The sequence below is a fragment of the Artemia franciscana genome, chromosome 14 (genome assembly GCF_032884065.1).
Source record: "Artemia franciscana chromosome 14, ASM3288406v1, whole genome shotgun sequence".
NCBI lineage: Eukaryota > Metazoa > Arthropoda > Branchiopoda > Anostraca > Artemiidae > Artemia > Artemia franciscana.
Window position 1 is genome coordinate 11,995,476 of NC_088876.1, and position 19,347 is coordinate 12,014,822.

Consider the following 19,347-nt stretch of genomic DNA (forward strand, 5'->3'; position numbering starts at 1 on the left):
AAAAAAGGTTAAAAAACTAAAAACTAAAAAAAACTGAAAAAATTAAAAAAAGGCAAAAACTAAAAAAAAAACTAAAAACTAATAAAAAACTAAAAAAGCTAAAAAACTAAAAAAACTAAAAAAACTAAAAAAAGGTAAAAAACAAAAAAAAACTAAAAACTAAAAAAGAAAAAACTAAAAAAAAGGAAAAAACTGAAAAATAAGAGAAAAAGAAAACTAAAAAAATATTAATAAATATAAAAAATATAAATATAAATATAATATAAATTAGCAATCAACAAAGCACCGAGACACAAATGACGACCGGGACACAGGGAGTATAAATGACGACCAGGACATAAGTAAAAAAAAAACTAAAAAAACTAAAAAAATGGTAAAAACTACAAAAAAACTAAAAACTAATAAAAAAACTAAAAAATCTAAAAATCTAAATAAACTAAAAAAGAAAAAAAAGAAAAAAGGAAAAAAATAAAGGAGAAAAACAAAACTAAAAAACGAATGTATATACAGACCGGGACACCGGGATACAAATGACGACCGGGACACAGGGAATATAAATGACGACCGGGACACAGGGACACAACTACAATGGGGACGCCGGGGGGCACAGGGGGATATAAATGACGACCGGGACACCGGGACACAAGGAATATAAATGACGCCCGGGACACTCAAAGAGAAATCACAGACTGGAACACCGGGACACAAATGACGACCGGGACACAGGGAATATAAATGACGACCGTTACACAGGGACATAACTACAAAGGGGACGCCGGGGTGCACAGGGGGATATATAAATGACGATGGCGACTCAGGGAATGGTCGATTAGCAATCACCATCAACAAAGCTCAAGGGCAATCATTAGAATCATGAGGTATAGATCTGAATACGGATTGTTTTCCCATGGACCATTATATGTTGCATGTTCAAGAGTCGGTAAACCTGAAAATCTATTTATATGCACAGACAATGGGACAGCAAAGAATGTTGTATATTCGCAAGTTTTACGTAGTTAAAAACATATATATATATATATATATATATATATATATATATATATATATATATATATATATATATATATATATATCTATCTATATTCACAGGTGGGACATAGGGACACAACTACAATGGCGCGTAACTAATATGGCACGTTACGACTTACGCGCGCGGGGGGGCTTGGGGGGGGCGCGAAGCGCCCCCACCAACTAGGTGTTGGGGTGGCACGAAGCGCCACCCCAACAGCTAGTATATAATAAAAGAAACAAAAGAACCATTGCATCACAACGAATTCATATAATGAAAAAAAGGTACCCTGAATCTGACTTTGCTTAGCACCTCAGGTCGGCTATCTTGGATCCTCAAAGAAGAAACAATCTAAAAAGGGTTTTTGATCAATAATCATACATTTTCTGCCATGTCATTACACATTCTCTGCGATGCCTGACCAGTGCAGGAAAAGTGGTATAAAAAGGACGATCAACATGCATAGAGTGTAATATGTTTTGATGTGTCGAAGAATTTTCGTTCTGTGAACAAATAACTTGAAGCTCTGCTATGCTACTGGGATGCTACTATGCTACTATGCTACTATGCTACTATATGCTACTATATATGCTACTATATGGTACTGTGCTACTATATGCTACTATATATGCTACTATATGCTACTATGCTACTATATGCTACTATATATGCTACTATATGCTACTATATATGCTACTATATGCTACTATGCTACTATATGCTACTATATATGCTACTATATGCTACTATATATGCTACTATATGCTACTATGCTACTATATGCTACTATATATGCTACTATATGCTACTATGCTACTATAACTTGGATATCAAACAGTTCGTGGTAACGAACTGTAGTTAGTAACCAAAAATCTAAAAAACAAATTTTGATACCAATAGCTACATAAAAAAAATTGCATTTTAATGTTGATTTCAAATATAAAAGTTCCATCAAGTTTATCTTACCCATCAAAAGTTACGAGCCTGAGAAAATTTGCCTTATTTTAGAAAATAGCGGGGAAACATCCCCTAAAAGTCATAGAACCTTAACAAATCACACCCAGATTCAACATATCACAGAACCCTACTGTACAAGTTTCGAGCTCCTATGTACAAAAATGTGGAATTTTGTATTGTTTGGCAGAAGCCAGATCACGAATGCGTGTTTGTTTGTTTTTTTGTTTGTTTGTTTTTTCGTTTTTTTCCCCAGGGGTGATCGTGTCGACCCAGTTGTCCTAGAATGTTGCGAGAGGGCTCATTCTAACGGAAATGAAAAGTTCTAGTGCCCTTTTTAAGTGACTTTTTAAGTGACCGAAAAATATGGAGGGCACCTAGGCCCCGTCCAACGCTAATTATTTTCCCGAAGTCGCCGGATCAAAATTCTGAGATAGCCTATATTCAGCATAGTCGAAAAACTTTATAAATATATCTTTGGTGACGACTTTGGGGACCACAGTCCCCGTACACAATCTCCGGAGGGGCTACAAGTTACAAACTTTGACCAGTGCTTACTTATAGTAATGTTTAATGGGAAGTGTACAGACGTTTTCAGGGGGATTTTCGGGTTGGGGGAGGGGTTGAGAAGAGGGAGATATGTGGGGGAGAACTTTTCATTGAGGAATTTGTCATGGGGGAAGAAAATTCCCCATGAGCGCAGGATTTTCTCGCATTTCTAAAAAAACAATAAAAAATTAAATATAAAAAAGTTTTTTTCAACTGAAAGTAAGGAGCAGCATTAAAACTTAAAACAAATAGAAATTATTACGCATTTGAGGGATTCACCTCTTCCTAATACCTCGCTCTTTACGCTAAAGTATTTTTAATAATTTCGAATATTTATTCTACGACCTTTGTGATTCAGGGGTTATTCTTAAGGAATTGCGAAAAAATATAAGCTTTAGCATAAAGAGCGAGATACTGACGAGGGGGTTGATCCCCCTCATATACGTAATAAAAACATGCGAATGCAGGAAGTTCGTTGCGTAAGCTAATTCGTAAGTTACGTATATCTTTTACTGGTAAAAACGTTCGTAAAAAATTAAAAGTTCTAGTTGCCTTTTTAAGTAATCAAAAAATTGGAGGGCAACTAGGCCTCCTCCCCCGCTCCTTTTTTTCTCAAACTCATTGGATCGAAACTATGAGGAAGCCATTTAGCCAAAAAAAAAAAATATCCAAATTTCGTTGTAATTATTCATATATGGAGAGCCAAAATCAAAACATGAATGTTTTCAAAAATGTTCAGAAATTAAATAATAAAAACAAGATTTTTTAACTGAAAGTAAGGAGCGATATTAGAACTTAAAACGAACGAAAATTACTTCGTATATGAAAGGGGCTGTTCCCTCCTTAACGCTCCACTCTTTACGCTAAAGTTTTTTACTGTTTTAAAAAGTAGATTAAAGAGAAAGAGTCAAACTTTAGCGTAAAGAGCGGGGCGTTGAGGAGGGAGCAGCCCCTTTCATATACGAATTATTTTTTTTCGTTTTAAATGTCACTCCTTACTTCCAGTTAAAAAAAACTTTTTTTTAATACTACATAACTTGAAGCTCCACTATGCTATTTGGATAATTATTGCTACTTGGATATATTGTGTCTTTAAAACAAGAAAAGGGGTGAGAATTCTCGATGTTAATTCCCTTAAGGGTTCTTATTTATATTAGTCAAGACCAAGACAAGCTAAAAATGAACTTTGTAGTCCGAGTCCAAATCTTTCATCTAAGGTTTGAAGAATGAGCACACATGAAATTTTTTTCCCTATTTTTTGGAACGTTCACGCGCAAAATACAAATTTTAAATTCTCCTTGGAGTGGGTGGAGATTTTAGTGTCCGCATTTTTTCTAGGAAAACGATGGGCTAACTTGACCATCTTGGGAAAAACGAGCAATTGAACTATTTAAATTAATATTTGATTTTTGATGTTTTTGAAAATTCTTTAATAGGTGGTGTGCAGAGGGGGGAGGGCATAACTTCTTATACACTTTACAGATCTCTACGTTTTAAAGTGGTCAGGAATACGAAACTCAAGCATTTGCAGGGTATTTTCAATAAATAGAGAAAAATAGTATCAATGTTAAGAATTCTGCCTTCTAAAATTATTCTTCAAACTACTGAATAATGAAAATTACTTGAAAATAATAAATCAAAATGTAATTTCAGCTCCTCAATTTAACAGCCTATGTTTCGTTTCCATAGTTTTTTAAAACAATTATAGTGAATTCAAGTTCAGTGTAGCGGTTCAGCAGCTATATAAAACCAGGTGCACATAAAAAACGCACTTCTTTGTGGACATTTAATCATTCTTTCGTGAATTGCGCAACATTTCAAATCGGTTGAGCTACAAAAATTATCCATAAGAGAACACCCATCCAAAATCAGACAGATCAAAACAGCAAAAAGAACCCTTACAAGTTTTTTAATAGATCTTATATCAGTGTAGTTATTTCTAGAGTATCTCACTAGTCACGCTTAATGTTTATAATTTTATATTAAATACATATATTCGTTACTTGTTGTGCAATGACTCTAATTGGTCAAGATGTATAGGCGTAATTAGCTTAACAGCCACAGACAGTGAGCCCCGAAGGCTGCCAGGTTACCAAATAACTACTAAACACACTGAGGTATTCCGCAGCAGATTTTGAAGTGATTGAGTGACAATGTCAATTCCCTTAATTGAAAGTGAGCTTGCTGGAACTTGGGGAATGGGAGAAACTGAGGAGTTTATTCGAGGAATTAGAAGATGGGATAAAGTAATTGGATATGGTGTAAAAATTGCAATCGTAGTCATACAGCTTCTTCGTAAGTTATTTTAATTGAATGATTCGCCACAAATCCTTATAAGGACTGCATTGAAAAAAAAAATATTCAGGAAGGTCGTGTTTTACCTGCTTGAAAAGTGGTAATTAATAAAGTTTTTATGGTAAAATTCTAGTCCATTGACTTCTTGCTATCTTGGAAAGTTGTTGGGCTAGAGAATTGAAACTTTCAGGGATGTGTCTACAGGCTAAAGTATATCCCGGGAAGTTATTTTGAGATCCCTAACTATACCCCTTCCCCCTCCTCTATATAACGCAGTTTTTTGTGCATTACAGCTTATATTTTGGTCAAATTTGATCCTATATTAGATATATTAGATCCTATATTATTAATTATTATCAACAATTATTAATAATTATTAATAATATATTACCAATATTTAAAAAAGTGGCAAAGAATCTAGGAAATGGATTTATAGCGTAGGTTAGGCCGTAGAAAGATGTTTTTGCATTTCCATTTCCAACTTCTTTTTTCTTCTCCTTTAGAAGAATAAACCCTTATGCCTCCAATTATTTTTTTTTTAATTGTATGAATCAGTTGATCCTGCCTGAAGACTTTCTGAGAAGAAAACAGTATATGGTATTATTTATTGTTTTCTTCATATTGTTTCCATTTAGTGACAATGCCAATAAACAAAAGAGCTGTACCTATGAATTTCTCATTCACCACTCTTTCCAACTATGCTATTCTCTATTGTGATAATTGCCCCTTTATACCCTAATGGGACCTGGCCTAGCTTTTGCCTATGTAAGAAAGTGGAAAAAAATATGGGTTACAATGAAAGTAACCCTGAAAACATGATTAATAGGAACTCACCATTATGGAGTTATTCCGGCCCAAATATTCCTGTATTTACATATATAGAATTGCAATCCTTTCCGTTTTCGTTGATTGGATTTTTGAAATCGCGAATCTGTAATAGTTTAGAAACAAATTTGGGCTATATATTTGCACATTAGGGGGATGGGGGTAAAGCATAGCTTATATTTAATATGTAAACTAATTATTGCTGTATTTAATATATGCTATGCTCCCCCCCCCCCTAATGTGCAAATATATAATAACTCCATAACGGTGAGTTTACGGTAGTTTTGCAAGAGAGAAAATATGTTCAAAGTCATAATGCATCTATTAACAATAGTTTCATGACCCAAAACAATTGTTCAGGTAATATCAACATTGACCGGAATTTTTTGTGTATTATAAAGCAAGAAATGTGAAAATTAATTACCACTTAAAAATTTTTGAGTATAGTCCAGTGGTTGCTTTAAGGCAGAGGAACATGTGTTGTGTTTATTCTATTGTTTTATTGTATACTATCCTAGAGTTTTGTTCTAATTGGGGGGGGGGGGGTGAAAAACATTTTCCGAAAATACCTATCTTAACTTCAAAATAAAATAATAATTTGATTTCTCCTTAAGATCTGGTTCCCTCTAACTTCATACTTCGCAATATGATTGTTTTGATGAATTTGATATTTTTGTTTTTCTTCAAAGTAAGGATATATCTTTCTGAGACCTTTCAAGCTGCACAATATATGCATTGGTAATTGTACAGAATGTTTCCTATCCTATATTAACCTAAGTGTTCCACCATACACCTCCACGTTTAGCACTGTTTTGGATTATAAAGAATATGAAAATTACGCCCCAACCCCACTTCCCTGACATGACGAGAAATAGCTGATTCATAATAGAAAATCATGTACATTAAAAAACAACGACAACAACAACAACAAGAAAATCAGCATAGTTTTGCACATAGTTCAGGGCTCATTTTGGCCCAATCCAGGGGAGGGGATGGGCAATCTTTTTCACGGTAGCAACCATTTTATTTATTATAACGATGTTAAATATGGAACCGAATAGTAGGCTACCATCTTATGCTATGACAATGCTTAGTTCAGAATAAGAAACTTTCTGCATAATTACCCATGTTGCAACTGCAAATTTCTCTTAAGACTCTTTTTAGGGCCGTAGTAAATTCCTGGGAGTTTCACTGACATTCCTGTCAGAGCCATTACTTGTGTTGGTGGTACCAGGAACCAAATTTATTAGAGTGCCTCCCTTCTGAACCAATTATAAGCAAAGAAAGCCGAATCAAAGTAAAAATTTGACGAAAGTGGGCAACCCCCCAGCCATGGCACACCCCAGCTATGGCGCTGAGGTAGCTGCCCTGTTTGCCCCCTCCCATTGAATGGCTCAAATTTCTGCTTTCATCGAAAAAAAAAACGATAATAAAAAATATGTTGTATGATCATATAAGTTGGTGATCATATCCAAATATTGTCTTCCCTACCGTGACAATTGCAACTTATTGGGTCACTTTCAGTATAAATATGTCTCTATTCCCCTCCCAGTAATGCGTGCATTTAGCCCTGGGCTATTTACAGAAGTAACTGATTTAGTTAGTTCAAATTATTTTGATAATTTATTTCTCATCAACAGTTAGTTCATAATTACAAATAAAGCCAATTTGAAGGTAATTTCTAAAACTACCCTTGTACGGTAACACAAGAGAAGTGCGAAAACACGGGGATTAAAATCAGAAGAAGGGAATGGAAGAAATGCTCATGAAAAAAGAAGGAAATGTAAATGTTTCGGCGCTAAAACAAAACAGACAAACCTCGAAAAAACAAACAAAGGGAAAAATCGCCTCTTCACTTGAACAATAGAAGTCACCTGTTTATTGTTGAAGTAAGAACGTGATTTTTATTTTTTTTTTTATTATTATTTCTTTTTCCGAGATTTTTTTTCATTCTTTTCGCACCGTGGAAGTCTGAGTGGAGTTTTCGACTGAAATATTAATATTTATTCCTTTTGTTTTTACTAGATGAAAACCCCCATGCTTTCTAATGAGTTTTTGCATTTGCAATTTGAAAAAAGATGAAAACTAACAAACAGTTTCGTATAGCCTTAGGATAAGCCCAAATATTAAGAGAGGGGGACTGGCACGGTGCTAACTGGTATTAACTCTACCACTAGAATAAAAAGACATATCCTCAATTTATGTTCCGAGTTTACAGTTTCAGAAGTAAGAATTTTTTCAGGGAGTGGGGATAACACCATTCTTAGTCTTATGAATACGGATAAGATGGATGTAGGAGATGGAAAATACTTTTTTAGGCCTTAAATTGGGTATAGATCTCATCTTTTTTTTCAGAAGAGGGGTAGAACCAGGAGAGAGAGAGAGAGAGAAAAAGGAAGAAATAGGCAAATGATATAGAAAGTACAAGTTGTTTTCAAAGAACTTGAAGTTATCTACCATTTTTCGAGGGTCAAGGCCAAGGCCGTATCCAGAAGGATAAGAGGGTTTGACCCCCCCCGAAATTTTTTATTGAAACCTATAAACGTAATAAAATTGAATATAAACATATTTTGATGCCTTTTTAAGAAAAACTTCGTAACCCCATCCCCCCAAAAACAATATCCTTTTGTGCACCTCCTCCCCCGAAAAAGTCATGGATAAGACCCTAGCTAAGGTTTTAGATCCCCTCGCACTTATATATTATAGCCACTGAGGTATATTGAAGCCCAGAAGCTGATCATTATTAGTAATTTATAATTATGTGTTAATAATCTGTGATTGATTGTGTTCATCCCAAAAGCCTTATGGAAAATCCCAACTCCTACTGTTGTTCTTATTTAGGGAATAGAGATGGCTAATCTTTTAAACACGTCTATTTATTACAAGCACAAAAAGGGAAAATCATATTATTTTTTCTTGTTCTGGGATGAAAAAAGAGCTAACGATCAATGTTCAGTTATGACAATTGATGTTTTTAGTGGCGGTTGAAAAGAAAGGAATGGAGTAGATTTAAACCCCTTTAGATTTAGATTTTGACAAATTAGCATAATTTTTAAGTTAAATTAAGGAATGATAAGAAACCTGATCTAATCGTAAAAGTACAGATAATCATGATAAATAAATAATAATAAACAATAATTATAATTTAATATGATAAAAAACAATAAATTTAATATGAATAAATATAATATAAATAAATAAAATGAAATTAAATAATAATAAATAAGTGTTTATCACCGCTCGTCAGAGATAATTATTTCAAGTGACAAGACATCTTCCACATTTTTTTAATGATTTCGTTCAACTTCATGCGATTCAATACGTGACTTAGGCGCTTTTCCCTGCTCCCCTCCCTCGCATGGGATGGCTTTTATTAAGGCTACTGAACCTGTTGAGGTTTCATCAGGCTATCCTAGACCTACTTTATGTTGGCTTGATCTTGACTAAATCAAACAGTTTGTGGTAACGAAATGTAAGTAGTAGTAATGTGGCTCAATAGACTGAAACTCCAAAAAAACAGAGTTTTTACAACAGTAGATACATTAAAAGAACTGAATTCTTATGCTGATTAATTAGCGCATACCCCAGAGATGGTTATTTATCCCATGAGAGAACATGATTACGATTTAGTGGGTGATGTGAATGGCCAAGAGATTAAGTCAATATTTAAGAATTTAAAAGGTGGTACTGCTGCGGGTGTTGATGGTATACCAATATTGTTATTTAAGAATTTTCTTTCCATTTTGATACCGATAATTGTTCTTCTTTGTAATAAGGTGTTAAGGTCAGGGCAATGGCCAAGCGCTTGGAAGACATCATTGTTTATACCACTTTTTAAGAGAGGAAACCCGAAGGCTCATGAAAATTATCGTTTAATAGCACTTGTCCCTGCTTTAAGTAAGGTTTTGGAGAAAATATTAGATACCAGGCTTTCCAATTGGTTAAATACAAATAATTTAATACATGAAGAACAAGGAGGTTTCAGGACAGGGTATGGGACGACAGATAGTGTGTTTATTTTAAAGGCATTAATAGATAAATATGGAAAGGGTAAAACTTGTCTTTATGTGGGATTTCTGGATCTCCATAAGGCTTTTGATAGTGTCGACAGAGAGTTATTGAAGGATGCCATGCTAAATATTGGCCTTCCCCATTCATTTGTTAGATTGATAGTGAGCATGTATACTTGTGTGAGTGGAATCATTCAAGTTGGTAATAGGTTTTCGAAGCTTTTTGATATTAAGCGGGGAGTAAAACAGGGCAGCACCCTTTCACCTAAGTTGTTTAATATTTTTATTAATGATGTTGTTAATTTTCTAGAGAATAGATGGGCTCCGAAAGTTAGCCTAGGGACTCAAAAACTATCTCTCTTATTATTTGCAGATGATATTGCTTTGGTGGCTAATAAACCGCAAGATCTACAGACTCTTTTGAATCTCATAGATGAATATTTGCATATAAAAAAGTTAAGGCTGAATACTGAAAAGAGCGAAGTTGTTATTTTTAAAAAAAGGAAGGTTGGGGACGATGAAAAATATACGTTTAAATTTAATAATAAGGAACTATTTATAAGTAAAAGAATAAAATATTTAGGCTTTATCTCATCGGAAATTGGAAGCCTAAGGAGTCATGTTGATGAAATAATTAAGAGAGGTAGGGTGGCCATGTCTGCTATATTTAGAAACCCGACGATAATGGGGATCAAAAACCTAAAAATGCATAAAAGAATATTTAACACAAAAATTTTACCCGTAATAGAATATGGAGCAGAGATATGGGGTGGAGAAACGGTGCAGCAACTGGAGTCCCTTCAGCTCCAGTATTATAAAAGAGTGTTTGGTTTACATCAGACAACTCATTCACAGATTCTGAAAGGTGATATGGGCCTGTTTTCTTTAAAGCTACGTAGGTATATTTTAATGCTTAGATTCTGGTTGAAGTTAACTAAGAGTAATGAAGATAGACTAGTAAGAGTGGCATATGAAGAGATGTTGAAATGTGGTTTAAAAACCTCGTGGCCATCCCAAATTAAATCATTACTAGAAAAAGTAGGAATGCCTTATTTATGGAATAATGGTCTTTGCTCTCGCGATGTACCAGCAAATTTAGAAAGCCAGGTACGATTTATATTAGAGAGTCAGGAAATTCAGCATTGGCAAGGGCTGGTTCTTGATTCTACAACCCTACAACATTATAATCAGGCAAAACCTAGTTTTGGGGAGGAAGTTTATTTTAAACTTAATTTACCGGCTATGATTCTACGTCGTTGGATTCAGCTTAGGGCAAATTGTCTTCCAATCCAGAACAGGCAAAAAACGTTCGACAAAAATAAAATGATAGTTGGTCCTGATAGGCGGTATCTTTGTCCTCTTTGTAAAGATGATGATGAAAACTTGGATCATTTTCTCCGGAAATGCCCGGTGCTCTTGGATTTACGGGAAATTTATTTGCATGGGATTAATTTGATGCTTCCGGGTATTCTACAAAATAGTAACCCAACCACAATATTTCGAGTGGGAGTATATATAGAAAAATCTTTAATAAGAAGAAAAAGTTTTATATGATTAATTTCTTTTGTAGTTAGATTTGGTACTTTTTGCGTTTAATTCTGTTTTTTGTGCGTGTTCGTACTGTTGTTAATTTCCTTGCTTGTTTGTTATTTATTTATATGTTGTGTGTATATGGCCCACGGGTTTTTGAAATACACTTATCTATCTATCTATCTATTCTATGACTTTTAGGGGATATTTCCCCCTATTTTCTAAAATAATACAAATTTTCTTAGGCTCGTAACTTTTGATGGGTAAGACCAAACTTGATTAAACTTATATACTTAAAATCAACATTAAAATGCGATTCTTTTGAAGTAACTATTGGTGTCAAAACTCCGTTTTTTAGAGTTTCGGTTACTATTGAGCCGGGTCGCTCCTTACTATACAGTTCGTTATCACGAACTGTTTGAAAATGACGCACTTCTCTAAGCTTTTGTCCAGCGTGTGGTGGTAATTATTGATTAGAATTAAAAGAAAGGTTTAAAGGCTTAGGATGAGAATTTGAAAATAAAATAATAATTATTAGAACAAATCCGCTTTTTACAGGGGGAGGAGGTTCTTCTTAAATGTGTTAGAACTCTTAGTGTTATGAATAACATAAAGATAAAGGAAATATAAAAGCCTCTGCTAGTCTATAAAAGATGATTGATAGGGTGCAGTTTTCGTGTGAGATTTTATGCAGAAAAAAAAAATATTCTATATAAGTTCCAACATGATAAAACAATTATTAAGAAGGGGAATACACAACACAATTCTCTTTTGCACCTGCATGGAAGCTGATATCTTTAAGAAAAGATGGAGAACGGTTTTCTTTCAAGTAGAAAAGCTCTGCACGAGAAAATAAAAATTGAGTGGCGACAAGATTTACCTGGAACAGATGGCGCTATCAATGAAACGGAGGAGGAAAACTACTTTCTATACCATACACTACCAGACAAAATCGTATTCTATTGTAAGAAGATAATTTTGAATCATTAAATAATCAAAAAAATCTAGCCAATTAGGTTTTCTGATATGCTGACTGATAGTGTGGTGCTCATAAGGATCGCCTGCTTTTTGGAGGTGGTTCTCCCCCTTTTTCCAAAATCAGGCAAATTGTCTCTGGTGGGTGTATCTAAACTTCATGAATTTTTATATAAGCAGAATCATTACGTAAAGGCAATGCTTTTCATTTATGTATTATGCATCCAAATTTACTGTTTTTACTTTCACTTGCTATTAGCACAAGTTGATCCTTATATGCAGGTCGTTAACGGGAACTTTAAAGCAGGGGAAGTACACAAGGGTATAAAAAGAGAAAAAAGTCATTTGGCTGGTTTAGAAGAGTTTTCGTATTTTTCAATAGCCGTGCCAAAAACAAGTTTTGTTTGTGCTATTATTATGAGTAAAATAAGTTAGGGAGACATACGCACTTCTACATAAAAAAGAATAGTCAAAAGTAGGTTATTATGACCGGTTCTAATTGTAAATCTGGTTGAAAACTGCTATTTAGATAGCTAGATTTAACAATATGACTTAGATCTGAATAATTCTATGTAATCCCACCGATCCTAAAATATTTAGAATGATGTAAATTCGACCTCTCAGCAATCACTTTCTTATTGTTTCATGCTCGCTTAATTAGAAATATGATGTCTTCTTAATAACTCGAAGGTACTACTACTACTACTTACACCAACTCACCAGAGCACCAAGCCACCCGAGCCAACACAGCTACGTACGATCCTCGTCCATCCCAATCTATGAAAAGGCTCCCTCTTAATACCTTCCCAATTCTTATTTCCCTTAAACTTTTACTTATGAACTCTTCAAACCCTAGCCGAGGACGACCTGCTTTTTTCAGCCCTAGATGGTTGGCTGAAAAAGACAATCTTCCCTCATCCACAGAACTTGCACCTTTCTGCCATTATATCCCTAGAAAGGAGGATTGAACCACACTTTTCATACAACCTACTGTTTGAAATATAGTCAGTCAATCGGGTACCTAAAACAATTCGTAGGCAATTTTTTTGGAATACATCTTGCAAATCTTCTTCGTTTTTCGGAGAGCCCATGCTTCAAGGCCAATTTTATCACAGTAGCTTCCAATATTCTAATCCTGGTTTCCAGACTTATCTTCCAATTCTTCCAAACTTTTATAGACAGTGAAAAAACACCCTGGGCTTTTTCGATTCTACTTTTAACAGCTTCACAGCTTCTATCGTCCTTAGTGATAATGCTACCTAGGTAAGTGAAGCTGTCGACTTGATTAATCTTTTTCTTACCCATAGTCACTTTTTCATCTTAACTTATTCCCAGCCTTAGCGGCATAATCTTCTTAATATTAATTTCAAACCTATTCTAGTACCCCAAGCCCGCAAAACCTCTAAAAGTTCATTTACTTTGCTCACATTGCTAACGTTTTCATCTAGTATGCTTAAACCTTTAACATTAACTCAGTCCAAGAGAGTTTTCCTACGCCCATTTCATTCGGTTTTCTCCCGATGCCATGCTGTGCTCCTTAAGACAAACTCCAGCAAAATGATATATATATATATATATATATATATATATATATATATATATATATATATATATATATATATATATATATATATATATATATATATATATATACACATATATATGGATAGAACACAACCATGCCTAACTCCTGAGTTAATTCGAAACAAGCAACTGACCTCATTTCATACCTTAACCGCAGATGTGATATCCTTGTACATATCATTAATCACTTTAATTTGTTTGCATGGTTTGTCGTACAACGGTAAGAACTTTGCTAAGGCGAAAACAAGACCTATAAAACAATTTTGTACAAGAACTCAGGTGAATTCCCGCACTGTCTAATTTCTTCTGACAATTTCACTCCCTGGAAAATTCCCTCCCCATGGAAAATTTCCCCGTATCAAAACCCCAGGAAGAAAATTTGTCCCCCCCCCCACCCGAAAATTTATGCATGCATCCCAATAACAAATACTATGCGTAAACAATGGACAATTTTTTTACTTAAAGACCTTTCCCCTGGGGCTTCTGGGGCGGGGTGGGTCATGCTCTACCCAAAGGCATAGTTATTGCGCTTGTCAACTATGATGAACAAAATGGCTACCTAAAAATTTTGATCATACGATTTTGGGTCGCTCCTTACTTTTGTTACCACGACCTGTCTGAACTGCAATTTTCTCGAATTTTTCTTTTGGTTGTTATTACGTGTAAGAGGGAGTTGCCCCCTCCTCAGTACCTCGGTCTTTACGCTAAAATGTTTATGAATTTGTAAAAAGCTTATTATTCTAATTAAACGTTCCTTATGTGTCAGGAGTCATTCTTAAATAACTGGAACAAAAAGTCAATTATTAGCGTAAAGAGTGAGGTAGTGAGAAGGGGGCAACGTCCTTATATACGTAATGGTTCCTGTTCGTTTTAAGTTTTAATTTTTTCCTTACTTTCAGTTGGAAAAAACCATTGTTTTTTTAGTTTATTATCTCATAAAAATAAAAGTTAAGAAGCTGCTAAAGATAATACTGAATGCTAAGATTGGCCAAAAAAAAACACAAACAAATTATTGTTTATATTGGCTATTATTTAACAAAATTCTAACTTTAGTGTAAAGAGCGAGGTACTGATGAGGGAAAGAAACTCCCACATATATCTGTTATGAGAGGCTCGTCCCTCGCCAATAAGTCGCTCTTTACGCTAAAGTTCGGTTCCAATTTTCTAAGAATGCCCCCTTAATACCAAAAGCTGTTTAATTAGAATAAATAGCTCTTTTGAAATTACTGAAAATACTTCAGTGTAAAGAGCGAGATATTGACGAGGGGGTGAACCGACTCATATACGTAATAATTTCTGTTCGTTTTAAGTTTGATAGTGGCTCCTTACTTTCAGTTGAAAAAACTTCGTAATTTTTATTCACTTTCTGATTGTTTTTTAAATAATACTGGGGAATCTAAAATAGTAATGCAGGGAAATTAAATAATGCTTCATAAAAGATTATTTTCCCCCATGAAAAATTCCTTTTTGGAAAGATTTTCCCACTTAACCCTATCCTCGCGACCTTCCTCCTCCCATGAGAAAAAAAATCCCCTCGAAAATGATTGTATGCTTCCCAATAGTCAATACTATATGTAAACAATGCGCCAAGTTCATAACATGCAGCCCTTCTCCCGGGGATATATTTCCCAATAATCAATACCATATGTAAACAGTGCGCCAAGTTCATAGCTTGCAGCCCTTCCCCCGGGAACTTCGGGGGATTAAGTCGTCCTCAAAGACACAGTTATTAGATTTTTTGACTATGTTGAACAAAATGGCTATCTCAACATTTTGATTCGGTGACTTTTGGAAAAAATAAGCATAGGAGGGGACCTAATTGCCCTCCTATTTTTAGTCACTTAAAAAGGGCACTAGAACTTTTGATTTTTGTTTCGATCGCGACCTTTTAGGACCACTGGGTCGATGCGATCAGCTATGGGAAAAAAGCAAACAACAAAAACACAAATAAACACGCATCTGTGATCTTTCTTCTGGCAAAAAATACAAAATTCCACATTTTGGCAGATAGGAGCTTGAAACCTCTACAGTAGGGTTCTCTGATTCGTTGAATCTAATTGTGTAATTTTCATTAAGATTTTATGACTTTTAGAGGGTCTTCTCTCCTTTTTTCGAAAATAAGGCACATTTTCTCAGGCTCGTAATGTTTGATGGGTTGGGCTAAACTTGATGAAGCGTATATATTAAAAATTAGCATAAAAATCAAATTCTTTTGATGTATCTATTCGTATCAAAATTCTGTTTTTTAGAGTTTTGGTTACTATTAAGCTTTATTTAAAGTTCGTTACCACGAACTGTTTGAAAACCTAATACGAAAACCAATTTTGGGAATTCCAAAAAAGTGCGATACAATCCCTGAAAATGATGTCAGATCAAAAGGAATATGTGCTATTGGAATCACCATGATCGAAAAAGCTGGGTTGGAGGATTACAGTCCAACCTCGAGCATAAGGAAAATTGCCGTTTTGTGTGGGAAGCGCTGGTGCGTCTCTGTTTCTTTTTTCTTTTTTCAAAGAGTTGTAAGTGTAAACAGTTGTAAACAACTGCAAGTAAGGAGCTGCTACCAGGGTTACCACCCCTAGTGATTTATTACTATTTCTAGTGAGTGTTTATATTGCCTAAGCCAAAAAATCACTGAATGAGCACATAAATCAGTAGATTATTGAAGAAAATCTCTAAATTAACCTATAAAAAATCACTAAAATCTATTTTTTTTTAACCAGGTGGCAATCCTGGCTACTACTAGTACTATTGTTTCTATCAGATCTTTCCTAGTGATTTCATTCCACCCCATTTGGGGTGACCTTCTTTTTGTTTGGTTCCAGATGGTTGACTGAAGAGTACGACTGTTGTCAATATGTCACCCTTAATATAAAAGATAATGTCCTATCCATCTCAACTTTTCTCTCATTATAGCCCTAAAAAATGAGATAGAACCACAGTTCTCGTAAAGCTTGTTTAAAATACGGACAGTCAGACGGGTACCAAAGACAATCTGTTCACAGTTTCGCTGCAAAACGTGTAACAAATCCTTCTGTCTTTCGGAGCACCCAAGCCTTAGAACCATGCTTGACCACTGTCATCATTGAATCTTCTAATAACCTAATCTTGGTTTGTAGACTTATCTTCCTATTCTTGAAAAAAAAATCTGTGAAAAACGTCCCCAGCTCTTGGTTATTTCACTTTTGATATCTTTGCTCTGCCCACCACCCTAACTAATAATACTCCCTAGGTAAGTGAAGCTTACCAATTGATCGATCGCTGGTTGCTCAGCATCATCATCCCTTCACAGCCACTTATTACCAGTGTTAGTTAATTCGGCTTCGTAACATTAATTTTCAATCCTATCTTTTTACCCTGAACCCTCAAAACCTCAAAAATTGATTATGGAGAACGGAGGAGAACGTTCTCTAGTATTTCCATCTAGGATGCTCAAATCATTAGCATAATCCAAGTTAAGGAGAGTTATACTTCCTAATTTGACTCCATGCTCTCCCATAGCCTTTGTTTTGATCCTTATGACAAAGTCTATCAAAGTGATCTATTTAAGTGGGGATAGAACACAACCCTGGTTTACTCTTGAATCAATAGGATACCAGCAACTACTCTCGCTTTTACCTTAACCACAGCTTTGCTATTCTCGTTCATAGCACTAATCACTTTAACGTATTGACTAAAGGGGTCTGATGACTGAAGCACTTATCAATAATTAACTTGAGTATGAAAATAGCCTGATATGGTCGATGCATCCTTTCCCATTTCTAAAACCAAACTGCCCTTCAGTTAAAACTTTATCTACAGCATCTCAAAGTCTAAAAGTATCATCATGCTTAGTAATTTGCTTCTTACAGAAACCAGGCTAATACATATGATGACACTCTTATAGTTTTTCGTATAAATTGGCTCAATTAACGTTTCAGAGCCAACGGTAAAGCGTTGCAAAGAGTAAAGGACATAAGGCTCCAATGTTTCACATTTTGTTTTATTCCTTGAGGAATTTCATATAGAAAGGACGGTCGTAAAAAATTCAGAGGCGGCATATTCGATTGGAAATTGGAAGTTCTAGTGCTCCTTTTAAGAGTTAAAAGTGATCGGAGCATAAAACTAGTCTCTCGCGTCATATTTTCCTAAAACGCGTCTGATAAAATTTTGAGATAGTTATTTTGTTAGAAAAAGTCCAAAGATCTGATACTAAGAACTCTGAGGCTGAAACAACCCCCAGAGCCAAAGGGCAGGCGTTGTTGGTATTGCCTTGGGGGCATATATGTTTCTTATGAAAGGGCTGCGCGTATAAATTTCAGAAGGGGCTCTCATAATCGAAAATTGAAAGTTCTAGTTCACTTTCAAAGAATCAAAAGAGATCGGAGAGCAACTAGCCCTCCTCCCAACGCTCATTTTTACCCAAACGCATCCGAGAAAACTTCTAAGATAGCCATTTTATTAAAAAGTTCAAATATCAGATAACGAAAACTCCATGGTTGACACGACCCCTGAAGTCTAGGGCAGGTGTTGTAAGTTATGACCTGGGAGTATATGAGGTCTTTATGGAAGTGGTGGTAAAAAAAACTTAAGAGGGGTTCATTTATTTGGAAATTGAAAGTTTTAGCTCCTGTTTTAAGAGGCAAAGGTTATGGAGAGTATCTACTTCCGAACATTCACCCATCCTTTTCTCCCCAGATTCATCCGATCAAAAATTTGAGATGGTCATTTTGTTCGAAATAGTCTAACGAATCAAAAAAAAAATTTGGGGTCAACATAAACTCCCAGAGCCCATGGGAAGGGCTGTAACCTATGCTCCGGATGCCTATAAGGTTTCTATGGAAGAGGTGGTCGTATAAGCTTCGTTGTATAATATCAAATGATTAGAAAGTTAATAAATAATGACGAAGACCACACTGCCTTTCCATAATACAACCACAGAAGAGAGAATAATGAGGACTTCTTTCCCAAGACAGTGAACCAACAAAACCTATTTGAATATTTCGGCCCTATACGTAAGGGCCGTCTTCAGCCCTTCAGCTCTACTGTGATATTTGCCTTCTCTGCAGCTAATCTTGTAGTTCTTTTGGGATCGGGCCTGTTTTTATTCGTTCCTATTTTTGTTTTATTTTGAATTATATTATTTTCTGTAATTAATTTTGTGTACATAGGGTTGAGTGTGTATTCACCCAAGTCTCTATTTAGGGATGTATTATTATTTAAGTTTCGTTTGATTTCGATTGCCTCGCGGACAGTTTGTTTGCATTGAATTGTAGGTTTCTATCGTAAGTATTTAAATGTTCTAGAAAACCTTTAAGTTCACTTTCGCCATAATTCCAAACTTAAATTACGTCGTCCATGAAACGTCCCCAAAACACATGATTAAGAAAATACGTATCCAGGGCCCAATTTTCAAGATTCTCGACGAAAATATTTGCGAATAGGCCTAATAGAGGTGCTCCCATAAGAAGGCCCCTTTCCTGTTTGTAATATGAATCTCGAAATTGGAAGTGTATGGAATATTTGTTACATAATTTAACCAAATGCATGAGGACATCAATGTCTAGACATATCGCTGACTCTTCGATTAGATGATAATTGTTTTCCAGTATATTT

General features: G+C 35.0%; 1 protein-coding gene across 2 annotated transcripts in view; it reads left to right on the forward strand.

Annotated features, from left to right (window-relative positions):
* The first annotated feature begins 4,518 nt into the window (after positions 1-4,518).
* Positions 4,519-19,347, forward strand: part of LOC136035320 (endothelial lipase-like) — a 119,439-nt gene continuing 104,610 nt past the window's right edge. The window contains exon 1 of one of the 2 annotated variants that reach the window (XM_065717030.1): positions 4,519-4,828. In XM_065717030.1, the coding sequence (XP_065573102.1) occupies positions 4,687-4,828 (142 nt within the window). In that variant the 5' untranslated portion in view covers positions 4,519-4,686. Of the gene's footprint in view, positions 4,929-19,347 lie in introns of both variants that reach the window. The other variant, XM_065717032.1, reaches the window with a different exon arrangement.